General features: G+C 40.1%; 1 protein-coding gene across 1 annotated transcript in view; it reads right to left on the bottom strand.

Moving 5' to 3' along the window:
* Window positions 1-3,928: 3,928 nt before the first annotated feature.
* Window positions 3,929-22,700, bottom strand: part of RAMP3 (receptor activity modifying protein 3) — a 52,705-nt gene continuing 33,933 nt past the window's right edge. Inside the window, exon 4 of the mRNA XM_072330195.1 lies at window positions 3,929-7,326. Within this exon, the coding sequence (XP_072186296.1) occupies window positions 7,071-7,326 (256 nt within the window). The 3' untranslated portion in view covers window positions 3,929-7,070. The remainder of the gene's footprint in view (window positions 7,327-22,700) is intronic.

The following is a 22,700-nucleotide window of genomic DNA, read 5'->3' as shown; positions in this document are numbered from 1 at the left end:
CTTCAGTGCTGGACTCGCTCTCTTGGACCTTGCCAGCTGGGGGGAGCTGTGTGGGAGTGTTCCAGCCGTTTCGCCTAGAGTTACAGTAGGCCTCTTGGTTTCGGGACTCACTCTCTCTTATTTTACTTTAATTCGTGAGCCTTAATTCCAATTATACTGCATTATATTATGTTATTCTGTATTTCGATATAGTATTTAGTAAATTAGTGTGCCTCCTTAGATCGTTGCCGCTGTATTTATTTTCCTTTTCCCTGTTTTCTTTTCCTTCAGGGCCAGCGGCCTGCAGGCCAACTGCCCCCTGTCATGGTTGCCGGTAGATTTTAGGGTAACCCACGACACCATGCTTTCATCCTTTTTTTTTTTTTTTTTTTTTTTTTTTCTTCGGTTTCCATAAATGCTCTTCAAGCATGCATGGATATCAATAGTACCATTTATTTCCTTGTGGGAGAATTCAATCACATGCCTTTGCTTCATGTGCACTTCTACGTCAAATACAATTTGGTCAGATTGTCCATCTGCTGCCATCTGTTGCACAGCAACAAAATGTAGTGCATTGTTTTTGTAAGGTTCAACCTTTACTGTCATACCACTAACATCCACCTTTGATGCTGTGGGCCAACGTAATCAAATTGGAAGCATTACTTTCAGAGCAGTAGTTTACAGAATCATGGTATTGTGCGAGTTGGAAGGGACCTTAGAGATCACAGAATCACAGAATTATAGGGGTTGGAAGGGACCTCTAGAGATCATCGAGTCCAACCCCCCTGCCAAAGCAGGCTCCCTACACCACGTCGCACAGGTAGGCGTCCAGGCGGGTCTTGAATATCTCCAGAGAAGGAGACTCCACCACCTCCCTGGGCAGCCTGTTCCAGTGCTCCGTCACCCTCACCGTAAAGAAGTTCTTGCGCACATTCGTGCGGAACTTCCTATGCTGAAGTTTCAGCCCATTGCCCCTAGTCCTGTCCCCATGCACTACTGAAAAGAGACCAGCCTCACCACTATAGCTCCCACACCTCAGGTATTTATAAACCTGGATCAAGTCCCCTCTCAGCCTTCTTTCTCAAGGCTAAACAGACCCAGTTCCCTAAGTCTCTCCTCATAGGGGAGATGCTCCAGGCCCTTCACCATCTTTGTGGCCCTCTGCTGGACTCTTTCCAAGAGATCCCTGTCTTTTTTGTACTGGGGAGCCCAGAACTGAACACAGTATTCCAGATGAGGCCTCACCAGGGCAGAGTAGAGGGGGAGGATCACCTCCCTCGACCTGCTGGCTACGCTCTTTTTAATGCACCCCAGTATGCCATTGGCCTTTTTGGCTACAAGGGCACACTGCTGGCTCATGGCCAACCTGTCGTCCACCAGGACGCCCAGGTCCCTCTCAGCAGAGCTCCTCTCCAGCAGGTCTTCCCCCAACCTGTACTGGTGTATGCAATTATTTCTACCTAGATGCAAGACTCTACACTTGCTTATGTTAAATCTCATCCGGTTTCTTACTGCCCAGCTCTCCAGCCTGTCCAGGTCTCTCTGAATGGCCGCACAGCCTTCAGGCGTGTCAGCCAATCCTCCTAGCTTCGTATCATCAGCAAACTTGCTGAGGGTGGTCACTATCCCCTCATCAAGGTCGTTGATGAAGATGTTGAACAAGACTGGACCCAGCACAGACCCCTGGGGGACACCTCTAGTCACAGGCCTCCAGCCAGACACCGCACCGCCAACGACAACCCTCTGCACTCTGCCATTCAGCCAATTCTCGATCCACTTCACCGTCCACTCATCTATCCCATACTTCCTCAGCTTTGTTATAAGGATGTCATGGGGGACCGTATCAAAAGCCTTACTGAAATCAAGGTAGACTACATCTACCGCTCTCCCCCCGTCCATCCAGCCAGTGACATCTTCATAAAAGGCCACCAGGTTGGTCGAGCACGACCTCCCCTTGGTGAACCCATGCTGAGTACTCCTGATAACCTCCTTTTCTCCCAGTTGTCTGGAGATGGCATCCAGCACAAGCTGTTCCATCACCTTCCCTGGGACAGAGGTGAGGCTGACTGGCCTATAATTACCCGGGTCATCCTTCTTGCCCTTTTTGAAGACTGGGGTGACATTGGCCATCCTCCAGTCTTCAGGCACCTCCCCAGTTCTCCAAGACCTTTGAAAAATTACAGAGAGTGGCTTAGCAATAACCTCCGCCAGCTCTCTCAGCACCCGTGGGTGCACCCCATCAGGTCCCATGGATTTATGGACATTAATGTTTCCTAAGCACTCACGGATCATCGAGATCATCGAGTCCAACATCCGGGATTCGAGCCTTCTGTGTAGCAGAGTGGCACTTCTACCACTTGTGCCACAGGGGGGATTCGAACCCTGGCCTCCGGTGTTGCAAGCGGCAATTCTACTGCTGTGCCACCGGGGCACACCCAAAGTTGTAGATAGTCTGTCATAATTTTGTTGTTATATGGATTGTTTCAAGCTAGAATCAGATTATTTGGTTTTCATATCTCACATCCAAATCAACAGACATTCAGAGGCTAGTTAGGAGTCTGTGAGTGGGAATATTGGGAAGGAAAAAAATAAAGAAGCGTGGCTTTTTAAAATGCAGAATTAATTGCATATGTACTCTGGAAACAAAGTGACTTAGCTGCACTCTTTTGTTTTATTTTGATTTTACTTAATTGGCTTTATTTGCTCTCTCATAGTTAATGTTTCTTAAATTTCTGGTTATCAGGACTATTAAAGATGTAGTATGCCAAAAAACTTTTATGAGAATCAAATAGATGTGTTAGAAGCTGATACAGGTCTACAACTGTACTCTTACAAATATTCACATAAGTGTTTTCTTGCTCATTGCTAGAGATTTCTTTATTATTTTAGGTTTTTTGTTTTGTTTGTTTTAAAAGTCTTAATTTGCATACTTTACCCTTGTCCTATGTATACAGACATTGTCATGTACTTTATTTTTCTTTCCCTAATGAAATCCCCACAGTTTCACCAGTACTTTTCTAGTATCAGAAATATTTGTAACCTGTTACTGTCCTTGATTTCTAAACTGCAGTATAAACTGACAGTATTGTGAGCTATATAACTGGATCTTTCAGTCTTATAATCTATTGAATGCACTGTATGTATCCAGAGACATTTTCTTTCCTTGAGCTATTAAATCAAAATTATTCATTATTTCAGGTCCTACACTTCATGCAGATGAAGAAGATCTACTAATTAATGACAATAATAGAAGCATGAAAAATTATGCTAATAATTTTGACATTCTTATGTTCAGCTAGTGACAATAAATATTTATAGAGTTATCAGAGCATTTTGATTAAAGTATTACAGTTATTTCAATATGTTTTCAAGATTTTACTGCCAGTACTTCTGCTCTGCTAAAGAAGAGTAACTATTTCTAAAGCAATCTATTTTTGCTAGCAATAAATGAACAAATAAATAAATTGTTGAAAGGTGTGGGGGGGGGGGGGGGGGGGGGAAGGAGTGAAGAAACTCAGCAAATATACTGTCAACATGACTGTAAAATCTGGTATTTAACCAAAGGCTTTTTAAAGTAGCTTCAGTGCTCAGACATTTACTCAGATAGTGAATGATTCATTTAAAAATTATTATGAAACTTGACATGTATCATTTCATTTAAATGTGGATATTTACTTGAACTAAATGGCTACAGCTGACTCAAATCTAAGCCTGTCTCTATTCATTTGGAATAATTTCATAGAATCATAGAATCATAGAATTATCCAGGTTGGAAAAGACCTTGAAGATCATCAAGTCCAACCGCAGCCTAACCAGTACCCCATCTCTAAAAAAAAAAAAAAAAAAAAAACAAAAAAAAAAAAACAACCTCTGCTAAATCATATCCCTGAAACTAGTTCACATTCAAATTCCCATGCAAAAAAGAAAAAATACTAGTTTGTTCAATTCTGATGAAGTATACATATTTATTTTCACAGCAGTTAACCAAATATAAAATACCTGAAAGCCCTCTCCAACCCTATCTGACTAGATCTGTACACAGCATCATTACAGAAGTATGACCAGACAAACATGCTTAATCGCTATTATTAATCACTGAACCAACAGTATTTTGGTTCAGATGCTGTGTTCTTGAAGATAGCTGAAACATGCTGAAGTAAAATAAGAGCCTCCAATGGGTTTATGATCTAGATAAATTTGTGGACTTGTGCATCAAATATTGAGTAGATATACCGTTCCCACACAATCACATACAAATGATTGCACAGTGGAGTCTCCATAGAATATGCATAAACTATTAGCCCAGCTGGACAATATCAATATGCAGCTCTTTTACAGTCTTGTTAAATGGAAGGAAGAAACAAGAGTCTCCTAAGTACATGATGGAGATTGTTAGGCTTCCTTTGCTTGTTTCTGAATGATTATATGTTTATATGAGGTGAGCATTTAATGTATTGCAATTTCACAAAGTGAAGAATTTAGAAATTGTGCCAGTGGAATTATCTGTGTAATCCTACTCACTGCCTGTATTTATGCAGTATTCAGGCCGTTTGGTGAGCTTTCCATTAAAAAGTTCAGTTCACTTGTGAGCATTAATTTCCTTTACTTTGTATCTGAGGCTACAGTGTGACTACTACTAATATCAAATTGATGGATTCTAGAGAGAATTTCTAGCTATTAATATAATCTAATGAGGTATCTCTTTTAGACTGAGATGAAAATGACAACCCCAGGTATTCAAATGAACTGAGGGAAGATTTTGAGAGCAGCCCTGTGGAAAAAGACCTGGTGGATGAGAAGCTGGATATGAGACAGCAGTGTGTGCTTGCAACCCAGAAGGCCAGCTTTATCCTGGGCTGCATTAAAAGCAGAGTAGCCAGGGAGATGGAAGTGACTTTCCCCCTCTACTCAGCTCTTGTGAGGCCCCATCTGGAGTACTGTGTCCAGGCCTGGGGCCCTCAGTACAAGAAAGATGCAGAGCTCTTGGAACAGGTCCTTGGTACTTGGAACAGGATTTGTTTAGAATTAAGATACCTCTGAATGGCAAATCTTATGGAATAATTCCAGTTATATCCCTGCCAGACTTAAAGCTTCCCAAGCAACATAGTCATGGGCCCAGTAGTCTTGTCTGTGTGTATATATATATAAGCATAGAATCACAAGGTTGGAAAGGACCTACAAGATCATCTAGTCCAACTGTCCTCCTGTTACTGTAGCTACAGCAAACCACTTAACCATATCTCAGAGCTCCTCATCCAGATGCCTCTTGAACACTGCCAGAGACGGTGACTCAACCACCTCCCTGGGCAGCCATTCCAGTGCCTGATCACTCTGAGAGAAAGGGTTCCTTCTTATGTCCAATCTAAACCTGTTCTGGTACAGCTTGCGACGGGTTCTGTTTGTTGCTTGGGAGAAGAGGCCAAACCTTCATCGCAACCTCCCTTCAGGAAGTTGTAGTGTGCAGTGAGGTCTCCCCGAGCCTCCTCTTCTCCAGGCTAAACAATCCCAGCTCCCTGAGCTGCTCCTCACAAGACTTGCACTCCAGACCCCTCACCAGTTTCATTGCCCTTCTCTGGACATGTTCCAGGATTTCTCAGGAAATCCTACAAAGATCTCTGCCGTGATCAATGTGTTGAAATCTGTAAGCCAGGCCAGCCTGAAACATAGATAGTCTGCTCAGTTCAAATGGGAAAGCCATGTAAAGGCTAAATAAAGCATATTTTCAAGTATCCTTTAAGTCTTAGAAGGATCACAGATTCAAACCCCAGTCTTTTGTCTCCAAGAATGGGGCTATCTGATACAGTCCGGTGAAATTCCTTGCTCAGACTCTTATGTCCCATAGAACTACATGTTTTTGCAGTTCTTCCTGAATGCAAAAAAATCCCACATACTACTGAAGTGAAGACTTTGCTGGATGCTTAGGAAGGTCATCAATTCATCATGTATCTCTTTGTTCAAATGAAAGCTCTTTTATTTTTGATTGATTTTGTTTATCACAGGTTTTTGAGGGTCAAAACATTTTAATATAGAAATATTTAGAACATATTTCACACTTCATTTTCAAAGAGTGATTTTCCATAGCATTTAGGGAATGAAAGAATATGTTTGGAAAAACATATAGGAACTAACAAAATTATTCATTATACCATATAAGGTAATTTTTTAAAAAGCCAATGTTTCTATCTGTTGTGAAAGAATGTCAACACAAAACAGTGTATCTACACTTGTTATCTACACATAAACATTTTTAATATAGGGAGTGCTTCCAATTTGATTCAGGCCTGGTCATTAAACAACAGACTAGAATCTTAAAAAAGAGTATCTAACTAGAATAGATACGGAAAATCATTCCTTTGACATTCAAGCTATTTGTCTGCGTACTATATAGTAAAATTAACAATTACTTGTAACAGACATTATTTGCTTATAATGGAAAGGCTTTGGATTATATATTTTGTGAAATGAAAAAAAAAACACAACAAAAAACATATATTTATAATACAAACAAGGAATACATATGAAGTATATTTAAATTGTTACATTAGGATAACTTTATAGAAAAAGACTTCTGAGTAGATTTTTTTTTCACTTTCCTCCTATGTCTGTTCCAAGCTATGTTCATACCTCTTTGATATCCATACATATTTCCCACATTCTTCAAAGGATGAAAAACAAATTATGTACAAAATTACTCTCTAAAAGGCACCTCAATCAACATCACACCTTTATATTTATTTGAAGGACGTCACTTGCACAAATTGAAGTGAGAGCAGAGAGTATACAGTGAACTCTATGATTATGAGACCCAACGACAGTGAAAAGCTTTGCACCAGGAACAGCGATGACCAACCTCAGAAGCACTGACTTTTGGCAGAAGCAAGCAGCTGTTTGTTCACAGAAGCATCATCTCTGTCACAGCATCTCATAGGTTCCATTTCTGCAGATACAACATTTTCACATGAAGTTTCTTTTTTTATCCTTTCTTTTTTTTTTTTTTTTTGTTTTTGTTTTTTGGGTTGTTTTTTTTGTTTGTTTGTTTGTTTGTTTTTCTTGATGAAGGAGATGCTAAAAACAAAGCCATTGGGAACAACTTACACTAGGATATCACTTCTCTTACTGCACCATACTACCAGCATTATCATGGCACATGTTAACATGACTGGAATCAAGATCAAAGTTATGAGAATTTCATCTGGTGGGTCTTCCCAGTGAACATTGTCCAAAGTACAGTTTGAAAAGAATTGTTTATGAATTCCAGTGATAAAGCTCTCTGCAAGAGGGTTTGGCCAGAAGCAACTTGCATTGTTGGCTTCACGTTCTGTACACTGGGTAAAGTTATTATAATACCTAGGAGAAGAAGAAAAGGAAGTTTCAATTGAACACGTATCTATGTTACACACAAAGAAATAAAAAATAAGTGCTATATATGTCAGTGTTTTACAGGCTGGTTCAGCCCTGTTCTGTGACTAATGGGGCAGGGGAACCCATGCCCTGAGAAAAGGAAAAAGGGGAAAAGGGGAAAGGGTAGAGGGATGGGCCTGAAAACAAAACAGTGGCAACAATCTGAGGAGGAAAGCTAATTTACTAGAAAATATATGCAAATGCAACATAACACAATATTATACAATAAAATGCAATTGTAGGGCAAATGACTGCAATGATAGAGCCTTTATTTGAGAAATAGGCACTATAGGAAAAGATATCAGAAGGAATTAATTCACACCTCCTGGTAACAGCTTGGAGAAAGGGACGAGCTGAGGAATGGGACCCTCTCCCATTTGTACAGTTGCGCCGCAGGACAAAAGGGAGGGTAGAAGGGGGGAACCCTTCCTTGCACAGAAGTAGGGTGGCTCCAGACCCCCCACTGCTCCAGGCACTCACGCATCCCACCCACCCCCCAGCTCACCCATTGGTTCAGGCTGTGAACCTAGGATTCCACTACAGGAATTTAATTGGAATTGAAGCTAATAAATCAAAAAAAAATGAGAGAAAATGTCTAAAAACCAAAGGTCTAACTCTAGTGCCAAAAGCAAGATGATCACAGGTAGTGCTGGGATGACCAGAAAGGGAAAAGGTGATGTCTCATGAACTGCAAGCAGTTTTTATCTTTCCCTCTGAATGGAAAAAAGAAACACTAAGTGCCCTGGGGTATGTAGTTCTTCTCTTCTCAGAAGCAGGTAGATGGAAACATCAATAGCTCACAGAGATTTAACTCTTTAGCTCCCAGTGCACTACATGATGTTCTGATGTGGAATACCAATAACAAAAAATCATAAAACCACAACATATGGGAACTGTTGAGTCTCAGCCTGAATCACTGATTGATCACCTGGGGAAAGAATAAGGTCAACCCTGGGAACACAGGTGAAGGCAATTCACCTGTGTGACAGAAGGGGTGGAGACTGGTTTTACCAATATTAGACCCATTCAAGGGTTGACTGCCACTATGGAAGAAAATCTGGTTGGAGATCCCTCTTTTGTGGAGTCCTTCCTGAGAGCCTAGGTCTTTGGAGATGGGTGAGTACCTTTCCTTTTGTAATGTCATCTGCGTTAATCTTTCTGATTGTAGCACAATCCCAGCTGTGCCAATCTTTGTGATTATAATATATAATAATATATAATCTATAAAATTTGATGTACTGATGAAGAAAGATCAACAGAAACTGGAGGTATCAAACATAGTAAGTCAGATGGAGAACTGATTTGTATTTACATAACCAAGAAATTTCATGTGAAATCCAGAAAACCTGGACAGACAGCAGTCAAAACTCTGTCTCCTGAATACTATTGCTATGGCCAGCACCTCCTAACACTATTTAAGTTTTGCAGAATTAGAACTCCCACAGTGGACCTCTAGGGTATCATATAAAGACATGAACACAAATGGAGCATGGATGAGATATTTTCAGGAAAATATGGATAATTAATACCTCATCCACCACTGAACACGAGGTTTTTGGCAATATTTATGATGCAATGCTGGAACTGAGACACAGCATGCATTACTTTGGAAAAAACTTCAGTCCTGTTGTACTCTTAGGCAGCAAGAAAATAATAGGGCAATAAACACAAAGAAGTCCACTTTTGACAACCTTAATCTTTGTTAACCTTCTCAATTCCAGTAAATGCAGAAAAGGAAAAAAAGCCTTTCCTATCTGCAAGTGTTCTCAATAGTCATCGAAGAGTGGGAGCCCCGGTAATGACTAAAACCTTATTTCAACATAGCTTGTGCTGAAATTCATTTGTCCAGGGATCGGAAAAGGCAAACTCAGGAAGTAAATGAATTACCAGGGAAGAGATTGGAAATTTAGACAGCAAAGTTTCTGGTCAGTTCACGAATAGGTGAAGAAATAGGAAGATGAATTATTCTCTTGCATTTTATATATATCTTTCTGTTCTCTGTGATTGAAACTCACTTCAAATGGAAATAAACTTCTGATTAATGACATTTTTTTCACTATATACCACAGAAGACAAATGCAGATTCAATTCCTTGTTATGAAGTAGTAAAGGAGAGAGATTCAGTGTCTGGGTCAAGTCTGAAGACTGCCTCAAGCTATCATGAGAAATGTCTACTTCTCCATGTTAAGAGAGAATGGGTTGGGAATACAGGCTGCATAATATTCTTAGAGCTGTGTTCGCAGAAGGTGAAAAGGCATCACAGAAAGCTCCTTCTGCAACATTATTGCAGTTCTCATTCTTAGTGAATTTGAGTTGATACCAGAATGATCTCACAAGTTCACTCTTAGATGCTCTGTCACACAGATGCATACACAAACAATGTGTGTATATTTTAAGCAAAGCAGTGAGGAAGGAAGTTTTTGTGACAAGGTTAGTGGCCAGGCAAAAACAGGAAATAAGTTTAAAATAAAACATGAATGCTAGCTGTTTGCTGTAGTTATAGTGCCATTCTTCCATGCAACCCTATAGCATTCATTCTTTTTGTCCTTGGACTAAATTAGATTCTAAAGCTGTCTAGCTGAGTGTGGGAGAGACAGTCCCAGAGGATCTGAAGAAAAATACATCTGAGGGCATGTCTACCGAGGTCAACAGACTACAATGCTGAGGTGCCAGAGGTAGCACTGAGTTGCCCAAAAAGGTCAGTGCTCTGTCTAGAACAGACACCAGACAGGGCTCCAGAGTGAGTCAGACCCCGCTCCAGCCCTACTCTGTGCCACACTCTGGTGAGCAAGCTGTCCCACTAATATTACTTCAGCTCTTTGCTGCCACCTTAGTTTGCCTATCTGCTTGTGCAGAGTACAAATTATAAGGTTGTATGGAAAATTCACTCCTCCTTCAAGAGTTGTTAGGCTTTTTTACATAATGTTAGAAGGTATAACCAAAATATATCCCACCAATTTTGCATTTCATGTCCAAACATAGCCAGAAAAATCTGGTTAAATTGTACCAGAAGGTCATATAAAGAAAATTAGGGAGTTGTATTGTATTGGAAGACTGAATCAAAACACAGTATGTTATCCCAAGAGTTTGAATTCCTCATAACTTTCCCTCTATCCATCAAAACAAAGAAGTTAGCTACTTTTCCCATGGAACTGTAAGAAGGTAAGAGAAAAAACTCAAATGAGAACTATGTGTCTGACAGGAAAGCTCAATTCACTCAAATACTGACGAAGTTTAATAACTTGGAGCTTATGCACTGCACCAAATATCTCACACTTTAACAAAAGAAAAAAGTCCTCTACATGGTACTGCATGATAACTTCTTTAGAAGGGAACAACAGAGTTCTAATTACAATGGCATGTGCGTTCAGTATTTGATTGTTCTGCAAAAGTTTTTTTTATTTTATTTTATTTGTTATTGTTTTTTAAGGGGAGGTGAAGGTTAATAAATAATGCAAATTCAACTTACCAATGCTTAATTCCCTTGTGTTTTAAGTAACTCCCTTAATTCAAATTGTAAAGGCTAGCTAAAACAAGAACTCATTTTCATTTTTTAAACTAAAAGAAAACTATGACAAAGAAATCCTGGCCTCTGCCTGGAAGTATTCCAACACAAATGCTTACAGATTACAGACACTGTGAAAGGAAAATAGCTACGTCATTTTGATCAAGATCTTGCACCTGGGTTGAGGCAACCCCCACTACCAATACAAGCTAGGAGATGAAATGTTTGAGCACAGTGTTGCCAAACACCTCCTGTACGAGTGCAGGCTGAGAGAGCTGGGGCTGTTGAGATTGGAGAAGAGGAGGCTCCAGGAGACTTGGTAGTGATTTTTTAATATCTAAGGAGGGGCTATAAGAAAGGAGAGCACAGACTCTTTATCCTAGTCTGTAGTGACAGGACAAAGTGAAATGGTTTCAAACATAAAGAGTGGAGATTTAGGTTGGGTATAAGGAAAAAGTCTTTTACTGCATAGGTGATGAGGCACCGGAACAGACTGCCCTGAGATGTGATAGATGCCCTATCCCTCGAGACATTCAGGGCCTGTCTGGAGGGAGCTCTGAGCTCTTGCTCAAGCAATGGATGTCTCTGTTCATTGCATGGGAGTTGGACCAGATGACTAGTAAGGATCTTTTACAGCTCTAAGGATTCTTTGATTCCATTTTCAAATTCCTTTATCAAAACGGAAAGCACTGCTGTGTATTCTTTGCAGTTCAGAGCTCTGTGTTTAGCGAATGTATCAAAATACATGCAATTATTTGATATGACTGCCTTTGCCATGCCCTTGGTTTCAGCTGACCCTGTTGATAGTGCACTGACTGCTTAGTTCTTGCTGAGTAATGGGTGCGTGCCCAGGGCCATTCCATGGGAAGAACTGCCACCTTTAAATCATGGTGAGGGAGGGGGCTGTATTGCAAGTCACTCTGGTTTGCATGCAGCCCACAGGCAACAGGTTGTACGTGCCTGAACTAGAGCTTCAATATAATTTGTCTAAACCTTTATTTACTATGCTGTTACATGAATGAGATATGTCAGAACACATTACTTAATCACAGACTCCTCAAGGACAAGGCCTAAAATGAAGAAGGCTTAACAGCTATCTAGCTTTTAGAGGAAAAATATGTTTGTGCACAATATTTACAGAAAAAACAAAAAATGTATCATTTTCATGTCCATCACAATAAAATACTGCTGGCAGTGAGTTTTTCTGTATGCATACATACATGTGTGCATATAGCTGACCCTCAGGGGTCATGGAAAACTAAACAGTATTCCACCACATATTGTAGGAAAAGCACTTATTGATTTTTGTAAATATTAATGGCAGTGGTCACTGTAGTGAACATAAATTGAATTAGAACTTGCCAAGTTGAGGCAAATCTTTTCACAAGTTTGACACAAGGTGTACTACTGCTCAATTACTTAACATGCACATTGGACATTGCATTTCAGTCTTATGATTGAACATTTCTTCACTGTAAAGACAAGGTCACTTCTGGCTCATTGCTTTTAAACTACTGCTTAGTTTTAAAAATAGAATTTTTTTAAAATAGGAGCACCTTTCCTATGAAGAAAGGTAGAAGGAACTGGGCTTGTTTAGCTTAGAGAAGAGAAGGCTCTGGGGAGACCTTCTTGTGGCCTTCCAGTACTGCCAACCACTAGATCCAGCTGTCCAGAGCCACATCCAGCCTGGACTTGAATGCCTCCAGGGATGGGGCTTCCACAACCTCCTTGGGCAACCTGTTCCAGTGCTTTACCACCCTCTGACTGAAAAACGTCCTCCTAATATCTAGTCTAAATCTCCCCTGTCTTAGTTTAAAACCATTTCCCCTTGTCCTATCACTATCCACCCTCATAAACAGCCATTCCCCCCACTGTTTATATGCTCCCTTCAGGTACTGGTTCCCATGGTGACAGGCAGCTTCTCTGACTAAGGTAAGCAAGCCAGCATGCCACTGTTTGTGATTGGGCCACCCTGTTTTAGGAATGTGGGTTAGATCTTTTACCAATCTCTGGATTGGCAAAGTTATTTTAACAATAACTTCTACAGTCTGAGTTATTGGTTCTACTGCCTGCAGTGCAGAATAGGTAGCCAATAACTGCTTCTCGACCTTAATGTATCTTTCTTCTGCTCCAAACCTGCGACCAGAACCCAACTGGGTTTCAAATGGAAATCTGGCTCTGCCACAACCCCCAGCCAAACCCTTCTTTGAGTTACATGTGCATCTAATTCAGCTGAAAGGTTGGATCAAATATACGCAGTGCCTGGGTCTGTTTAACAACTATTTTTGCCTGTTGGAAGTATTGTGGGGACCAGGAATGCTTAGACCTTATCTATGATCATGCTGGGTAAGACATTGGTCTTACTCAAACATACAACACTCAGAAATGTAACCGATAGCCCTGATCCTAGTACATTCTGTGGGCTTATAGCCCACTCTTTCTCCTCTAAATAGGCAGTTAGTGAAGTGAGTGCCTTCTCTAACACCTTCTTTAAGTCAGATAGTTGATATATAGTGGCACATTTTGACACTAGACAGTTTGTTCCAATTTGCCAAGTCACACACCACCAGATTATGGCAAAAAGTAGGTGAATGCTTTTATTCCTGAGGCTGACTTGAAAAGTAAACTATCTGCCCTCCCATGCGAATGTAAGCTTGTCTTCATTAGCAATTGGAATGCTGAAAAATGCATTTGGTAGGTACAGAATATAGTGATATGTTTCTGTTTCTCTATCCAGGAGAGAGGCAATACTGGGTATGTTTGCATGGAGTGAAAAGTGTGACTTTTTTGTAGTTCGCTGTATTCTACCATCATTTGCAATGTACCATCTAACTTCCTGATTGGCCATATGGGGGAATTATATGGGCTGAAGTCTTGTAATTCTTACACTCTCCAACTCCTGCACAGTCTTGGTGATTTTTTTTTGCCCACCAAGGCATCAATATTGTTTTGTATTTGTAGTTGGGTGTGGTCACAGCAAACAAATGGGGTAAAATTTTGTGTGGCCCCTTAAAATTGCCTGTGCCATTTGGATGCTAATGCATCTTTCGCTTAGTCTGAACTTTTCCACACTGGTCTGGATCATCAGACCCCACAGAATGTCTATTCCCAATATTCACTCTGGAACTGGGATAATAGACACCCTTTACTTCCAGGGTGAGAGATGCCCACCCCCAATTTCAACCATGTTTGGGTTACATGTCCCCTGAATCTGCCTATCATTTCTCTAGTGCCTGAAAATTGATTTCGGTTGTCATATGCAACCAGTGTTTTTGCTCTGGTATCCGCTAGTGCCATAACCTGCTGAATATTATTTTGGGACCAATGAATCATTAATTTAACAAAGGACCTCTGGTCCCCTCTGCAGTCCCTAGTCCAAGGGATTTCTGTTCCCATCATGACATTAGCTCTGCAATACCCAAGTCCTACTTTCTCTGATGGCTCAGCCCAGGCTGCCTGAGGATGTTAAAGCTTTTTTATTGGGACTATGAAATCCTCTAGATTCCATATTTCTCATGGAATCCATTCTATGATTCTAACTCCTTTCCCTTTAGGGGAGGATTGAAATAGCCTTTATAATTGTAATGGGACCTCATTAGGCTGTCTGTCAATCTTTTTAAAGATTGAACTCCTGCTCTAATCAGATCATTGAGCATTTGCTTTCTTGAGACCCTAGTGGATCCAGACTGGAATCCTTTAGGGGCCTGTCTCTGAAGTCATGGTTGCTGATGGACCTCCAACCACTATCTTGCACCGTTGTTTTGTATTTTTTTTTTGTTTTGTTGTTGTTGTTGGGTTTTTTTTTGCATCATGATAGAATGAATCTCAAGGGAATCCAGCTCACAGAGAGTTTCAATATCCAGCTTTTTAGTTCCCTCATTTATAGAGTCTACTTTATGCACATTCCCTTGTTCAGGTCCCTGGTATGTTCTGAAGAGATGTTTCAGACCTTATGTAAGGGAATGACCAGATTCAGTTTTTTCACCATCAATATTGTTAACTGTCTTTCAAAATTTTCGACTCTGTCATGTAGTAGTTGATTTTCATCAGCCAGAGCCTCTTCAGAAATGTTCAGTTGATTTAAAGCCATTAACAATAGCCATGCAATGGTGGATACAACCAACTGTGGTTCTTTAGTAATCAGTGTATCTTTGCTAAGGCCACAAAAATACTGATTCAAAAGTCTCTGGCCACATGGCTATTTCCTCCTTCCCACAAGGATTTTTCAATTATGGAAACAATCCTGTAATATAGGGATCCTAAGAATCCCAGGATGTGCCCTGGCAAGATCTCATTTAAAGTACTGCCTGAAGGAAGGCAGGATGATGCAAGTTACAGCTTAACAAACCTTTTGACCAAAATGATTTCCTGGCTTCCTGGGTTGGATTGGTTAAAGAAGGTATTCATAGGGATAGCATATGTAGTAACTATATGCATTCTTGCTTGTTGTATGATTCAGTGTAGGGATGTATCCCTAAATATAAACATCACAGTCCCTAGATATAAACATCATAATCCTCAAAAGAAAAGAAGGGACTGATACAGGCTGGTTCATTACATATTATGATTATGGATTAATACATATTAGTTTAAGGACCAATATAGTAGTTTAGCAAAAGGAATTGATGTGTGCTTTTTTAATAAGATTTTCCACTTCAGCTTTGCTTAGTATATGAAGGCCTAACAGTCTTATTTGTATGAACAAGTCCTTGCTTCACTGATGCCACAACATCCAGTTCTTATCTATGTAATATGTACTGGGTCTTTATATCCACCAGGTTCAAGGACTCTTCTTGGTTTTCATATAGGTTATTTTGAGTTATAGTGTACCAAGATAAGAAGTTGCTCATAATGGCATAAAAATCAAGCGAAATTTGCCAAATTAGGGAAAAACAGATGAAAGTTAGTCAAAGGTTAAGGTGAAGAAGCTCAAGATGGAATAAACGGGATGAAGAACTGGGTCTTAAGGCCACCAAAGAACTATACTGCGCAGGCTTAGAGAACATTAGGATACGTTAATGAGTCCTTGGAAGAAGAATGAATTTGTATGTTATTTTCAGGAAATATATCACATATGTATGTTTTGATTAAATAAATGTAGCATCTAAATTCCAATAAAGTGCACTTGATTTGCCAAGTCACCCCGTACATGTTGTGAATTAAAAAGAATGACTGTTCTCTAACACAATATTGGAGTTACAGAGTTTTCTTCCTGGATTTTCCAGTGACAGTAAGATGTGGGGACATTTCATCTAACATGAGCTGCTGATGGCAATTGCATAATCTTCTATTAATTTTGTAAGTCCCATTTGGGTGTTTTTTTTTACCAATCACTGCTAGGGCAGCACAGGCCTGCACACATGTAGGTAGGTTGGAATACTACTATCATTCATCACTGTGTTTTACTTGTCAAGTGGTACAAGTGCATGTGAAATGTAACACAAATGGGTTTAATTTGACTGTATGTGGCAGGTACAGGAGGTGGAATTAGCAGTGCCCTTCCCTCCACAATGTTTCATTGCCACCTATGCAGTCTGTGCTTGAGCTATGCACAGTCAATTAATGAAAAATATCACTGAAAAATCACTTAATATTGTTAAAAATTTCGCAATCTTTTGGGGACACATTACTAGCTGTTTGGGGCTGTGTGCAGCCTGCAGGCCACAGGTTGGACATACCTTGTCTAGATACAACCCATGAAACTTATGAAGACTCAAAAAATCTGAAGAGCATAAAGTGCACAAACACAACACAGGAATCGTGTAATTAACAGAGGCTATATCTACTTAATCTAGTGAAACTGTTTCTGTTACTGGTTAATTCTTCACAGGGAGTCACATGCTGAAACAGACAAAGGTGAAGCAAGGACTTCCCACATGGTATGTGGGAGAATAAATATTTTTGCATAGCAATAGAATGTTGTGAAACCAAAGGGATATGCATCAGACTAGTTTCTGCTTGTGCACAGATGCAAAGATTATGAGTGTTAACAATTAGATGGCAAAAAGGAAAATGGGAATTTGAGATGAAAAAAGAAAGGATAAGATGTCCTTGCAAAATAAAAACTGAGAAGAATTGGTTAAAAAAAACCAGCTTGGCAACTACTCATAAATCTTGATTCCTTGGCAAGACAGAAATAGGCAGAATATTTCCCACCTGACAGGACAGAGGGGGATGGACTTAGTCAAACAAGACACAAAGATAACTCTAGTTGGTCAAAGCAACAAACTCTGAATCTCAGTTAAAAACAATGTATAAACAAAGGAAACCAAGGGGGAAACTACTGTGGGGGGATGAGCCAAGATAGATGGACCAGGAAGAATGTGAACCCCAAATACCATAGCCAATGGGAAAAGGGCTCACTTGTAGTCAGGCCACAGGGAATATAAACTGCTGTATCTCTCCAGCATGCTGGTGCCTACATCCAGAAAGATACTCACTTTACAAAAGTGTAAAATAAACTGTGATTCATCACGAATTCTGCCTGAGCCTAGATTATTAAACACAAGCATTTCTCACAAGTGCAAGAACACAAACCATGCATGTTTAAGGGACTAAAAACTGTATTCTCCCAGACTAATCCATGTCTATATCCATAAGGGGGAAGGGGGAGAGAAAGGAATATAGCATCATCATCTTCCACTCAATTTTGAAGCCCATTCTAAGATTTCAATGTCAGGATAAGTTTTCTACATGCCCAAAATATACGGAAGCAGTTAAGACTGCAGACTGCAGAAGAGCAAGCATAAAGACTTCAGAGCTACGGCAAAGTATGGATAATTTTGCAGAGCACTTTCAGAAGTAACCCCAGATACAATGACATTCAGCCTACCTCATGCTGTTTGATGATACTAATATGAGGGACAACACTCATGAAGATGCTGTTATTTACTGTCACTTATTTACTGTCACTTATTTACTGTTACTTTTAAAAGGTACACAAGGAAACTGTGAAGCCCTGGATGGTTAAGATTTCTGATGTCTGTTTAATGAAAACTGAACTTGAATTCTTCTCTGGTAACAGTAACTGGAGTACTGAAAACTACTCTTACTTTGTGAAATCCCTGTTAATTAAGCTTCTGTCACAACGCCTTTTACCATTATTGTCAAAGATACAGTACAAGAAGAGTAAAATTTCATCAAAAATCTCTAATGAACTTAATGAAAGCTCACTAAGAATTTCAGCTACTTCTGTCAAACCAGACTACTGTGTTATTTTCACAAAAACAAGGTCAAATTTCCCACTAGACCTAAGCTTTTTGTTCATCTCTTAAAAAAAAATATATATATATATATTTATATAATATACATATATATACATAATATGTGTATATATATATATACATATGTATATATATGTGTGTGTGTGCATATGTATATAATATATATGTATATATATATATATAATATACATATATATATATATGTGTGTGTGCCTCTGGTGGTGCAGTGGTATAAGGTGCTGCTTGCAACACCAGAGGCCCAGGGTTCGAATCCCCCCTGTGGTGCAAGTGGTAGAAATGCTGCTCTGCTACACAGAAAGGCTCGAATCACAGAATCACAGAATCACAGAATCACAGAATTATAGGGGTTGGAAGGGACCTCTAGAGATCATCGAGTCCAACCCCCCTGCCAAAGCAGGCTCCCTACACCACGTCGCACAGGTAGGCGTCCAGGCGGGTCTTGAATATCTCCAGGGAAGGAGACTCCACCACCTCCCTGGGCAGCCTGTTCCAGTGCTCCGTCACCCTCACCGTAAAGAAGTTCTTGCGCACATTCGTGCGGAACTTCCTATGCTGGAGTTTCAGCCCGTTGCCCCTAGTCCTGTCCCCATGCACTACTGAAAAGAGACCAGCCTCGCCACTATAGCTCCCACACCCCAGGTATTTATAAACCTGGATCAAGTCCCCTCTCAGCCTTCTTTTCTCAAGGCTAAACAGACCCAGTTCCCTAAGTCTCTCCTCGTAGGGGAGATGGTCCAGGCCCTTCACCATCTTTGTGGCCCTCCGCTGGACTCTTTCCAAGAGATCCCTGTCTTTTTTGTACTGGGGAGCCCAGAACTGGACACAGTATTCCAGATGAGGCCTCACCAGGGCAGAGAAGAGGGGGAGGATCACCTCCCTTGACCTGCTGGCTACGCTCTTTTTAATCCCGGGAGTATGGACTCGATGATCTCTAAGGTCCCTTCCAACTCGCACGATACTGTGATACTGTGATATATATATATAATAAATTGTTTTATTACTTACATATTGATGATATTGTATATTGCAGGAGGGCTGCTCTGAAAGTAATGCCTCCTGTTCTATTATTCTGGTCCATAACATCAGAGGTGGATGTTGGTGGTATGGCAGTGGAGGCTGAAGCTTTCCACCAGTATTCCATTATATTTTATTGCCATGAAACAGACAGAAGCAGAGGGCAGTCTGACAAAATGGTGTCTGACATGGAAGTGCATGTGAAGCAAAGATGTGTCACTGAATTCCTCCATACAGAACCCATCAGCATTCTTTGACTCTTCCTGAATGTTTTTGCAGACCAAACAGAGGATGTTAGTAGTGTGAGGCAGTGGGTGCTTTGTTTCAACAGTGGTTGAAGTGAACTGAAAGAAAAGCCACTTTCTGGATGGCCACGCAGAGCTGTCACAACACAAAATGAAGTGTTTATATCAGCTCGTCCATGCAAATTTGCTGATTATGACCATGGAACTGCATACAGATCTCAGTATTGGCTTCAGTGAGTTACAGACAATGGTGACGATGTTGTAATATCAAAACGTTTGTGCCAAGTGGGTTCCACAACATAATAAGAAGTCAAAAATCAGGCAACTAATTACAGATCACTAACTTCAAATCATATATCTACTGTTACTAATAGATTACTATTATCTATTAGTATTTTATTTGATTATGAAAAGTGTTTTTTGCAGCCTTCAATAACAAACATATTCTTTAAAATTTCAGTTTGTGCATGGAGTGTTCAGAAACAAGATCAAAACTGATGTAAAATTAACCACAGAGTTAGATTAACAGTAAAACAGTAACAGCATCAGAAAAGTATGCAACGTGTAGCATGAAGATTAAGGAAGAGTTATGAAAAGTCTTGCTTTAAAACTCAAGTACATAATTATATTTTAACGTAAGATTTGAGAGAACAATCTGTAAAAAATTTAGAGTCAGTGAAATGTGTGAAGGACATCTGTACACCCAAAAGAAACATAAAACATCAATTTATTGAAAGCTGTAGAAGATTTATACTCCAATTGTTCACCTATGCACTATGCCTTGGGAATTTTTGGTTCTTCATAGGAAAAAAACCTCAATTTTACAAAGCTGCTATATCTGCCCCCAGTGGTGCAGTGGTATAAGCTGCTGCCTGCGGCACTGGAGGGCCCGGGTTCGAATCCCCCCCCTGTGGCGCAGGGGTAGAAGTGCCGCTTCGCTACACAGGGGGCTCGAAACCCGGGAGTTGGACTCAATGATCTCTAAGGTCCCTTCCAACTCGCACGATACTACGATACTATGATCTCAAGTATAATCTTGACTAGATACTACAGTAATTTTATACATTACTATCAAGTTTATCAGTGCAGCTAGCAACATGTATGCTTGCACTTTACAGATTATGGGAAACAAAACTCCAATCTTTTTAAAAGTGCAGAGCCTGAAGGTGCACAAACCCAAGGGACCTGACAAGATCCATCCAAGGGTTCTGAAAGAACTGGCTGATGAAACTGTCAAACCTCTATCCACCATATTTGGAAGGTCATGGCAGCCTGGTGAAGTTCACACTGACTGGAAAAGATAATATAATGCCCATTTTCAAGAAGGAAAAAAGAAGATCCAGGGAACTACAGGCCAATCAGTCTCATATCTGTCCCTGGCAGGATCATGTAGCAGATCCTCCTTAAGGTCCAATTAAGGAACATGGAAAATAAAGATGAGGTGATGCATGGTAACCAACACAGCTTCACCAACGGCAAGTCATGCTTGACAAACCTGGTAACCTTTTGTGATTGATTTACAGCATCAGTGGATAAAGGAAAAGGTCATTCGAGGTCATCTACCTGGACTTGTGCAAAGCATTTGACAATGTCCCACATGACATCCTACTTACCAAATTAGAGAAAAATGGATTTGATGAATGTACCACTCACTGGATAAGGAATTGGCTGGGTGGTTGTTGTCAGAGAGTTGCATAAGGAATTGGCTGGGTGGTTGTTGTCAGAGAGTTGCAGTCAACAGCTCCTTGTCAAGCGGAGACTGGTGACAAGTGGTGTTTCTCAGCTGGAACCAGTACTATTTCATATCTTCGTAGGCAACAAAAACAGTGGGATCAGTTGCATGCTCAGCATGTTTCCAGACAAAACCAAGCTGAGAAACGTAGTTGACATGCTAGACGGAAGGGATGGCAGTCAGAGGGACCTGGATAGGCTTGAGAGGTGGGCCCATGCCAACCTCATGAATGTCAGCAAGGCCAAGTGCAAGATCCTGCACCTTAGTTGTGCTAATCCCAAGAAGAGATACAGGGTGGGCAGATAATGGCTTAAGAGCAGCTCTGAGGAGAAAGATTTGATTATTTTAAATAATAGATAACTATTTTTTAAATGAAGAATTGCTATTATCAGCTACCAGCATGATGACAACGCTATTTCTCAAACATGACATTCCATTGTTCTATGTGCTTGTTTACTTGCTAACTGATTTATAAATTGATTTCTTTCTTATGAAAGAAATGATTATGATTTCTTATGAAAAGTTTGAATGACAGAAGAAACATAACAAGTTTGCTGGGGTAATCAGCATTATCCTGATTTTGCTACTGCTGTCATGACCCACATGAAATTTTAGGTGTTTTTTTTCATACAAAAAAAAAAAGCTGAGTTTTGTTATCTGAAGAGGTGAAACAGAAATAAGATAGAGAAAGAAGGAATAAATCAGCACTAGCAGCATTTCACTGAGAAACTCTAAGGAAGCAGCAACTTGAAAGAAAACCACTACCAGAGAATGGAATGCTAGCATTCTACCAAAGCAGTCTCTGCTTTTCTAAAGCTGGACACCAAATACCTTGTAGTAAATAAATGACACCTAATATCTGGCAACAAATTGCAAGTTTCTTCAGTCTTCTCACAGAGACACTAAGCTGATAAAAAGCATTTTCTTCTTCAAAATTTGGGCTGCCAAAACTGGGAGGCTAAATAAGGAATTTTGCTTCTTTTCCCCAGTCAATCTTTTGAGGAATAAAAGAATACTTTTCAGACATATAAAACATTACTCAAAAACATTAGAGAAGATAATCCAGAGACCCAGCAACAATTCAGAGTAAGTACATTGCTAATTTGCCACTTTTTAATATTCATTTGTCTAAAATAATGTGTAACCACTGTATGGTTATACATTGTTTGTCTATGATTTGTCAACTGGGATATAAATCCTGACAAAAATGTACACATCTTTATATAGTATAACTGAGGAACAGTGGGACTCCTTTTAATCAGTATTACTTGGATCTAAAATCACATTTTCACTGACCACTCAAAGGTTTGGCTCCAGGCTTCCATTTCAGAACTCAGCAGTGTTTCCTACTAAATGGTTCTTCTCATTCAGGGACACCTTGTCAGCACTAGGTGCAGGCACGTAGGTGACCACAAGTACACTGGAGCTGCACTCCACACCAAAGTGTTCACACATTTTCAAAAAGTTCTGCCTTTTTAGCAGTATGTTCCTACTAGATCAATCATTTTTGTTCCATTCTGTCTTTCATGTGAGAAAAATGCATTCCAAAATCTATAAATTAGGCTTATCAGACAATGTTG

Source organism: Excalfactoria chinensis, chromosome 2, assembly GCF_039878825.1.
Source record: "Excalfactoria chinensis isolate bCotChi1 chromosome 2, bCotChi1.hap2, whole genome shotgun sequence".
In the NCBI taxonomy this organism is placed as follows: Eukaryota; Metazoa; Chordata; class Aves; order Galliformes; family Phasianidae; genus Excalfactoria; species Excalfactoria chinensis.
The sequence above is the reverse complement of the archived record's forward strand: the minus strand, read 5'-3'. Positions and strand labels throughout refer to the sequence as shown.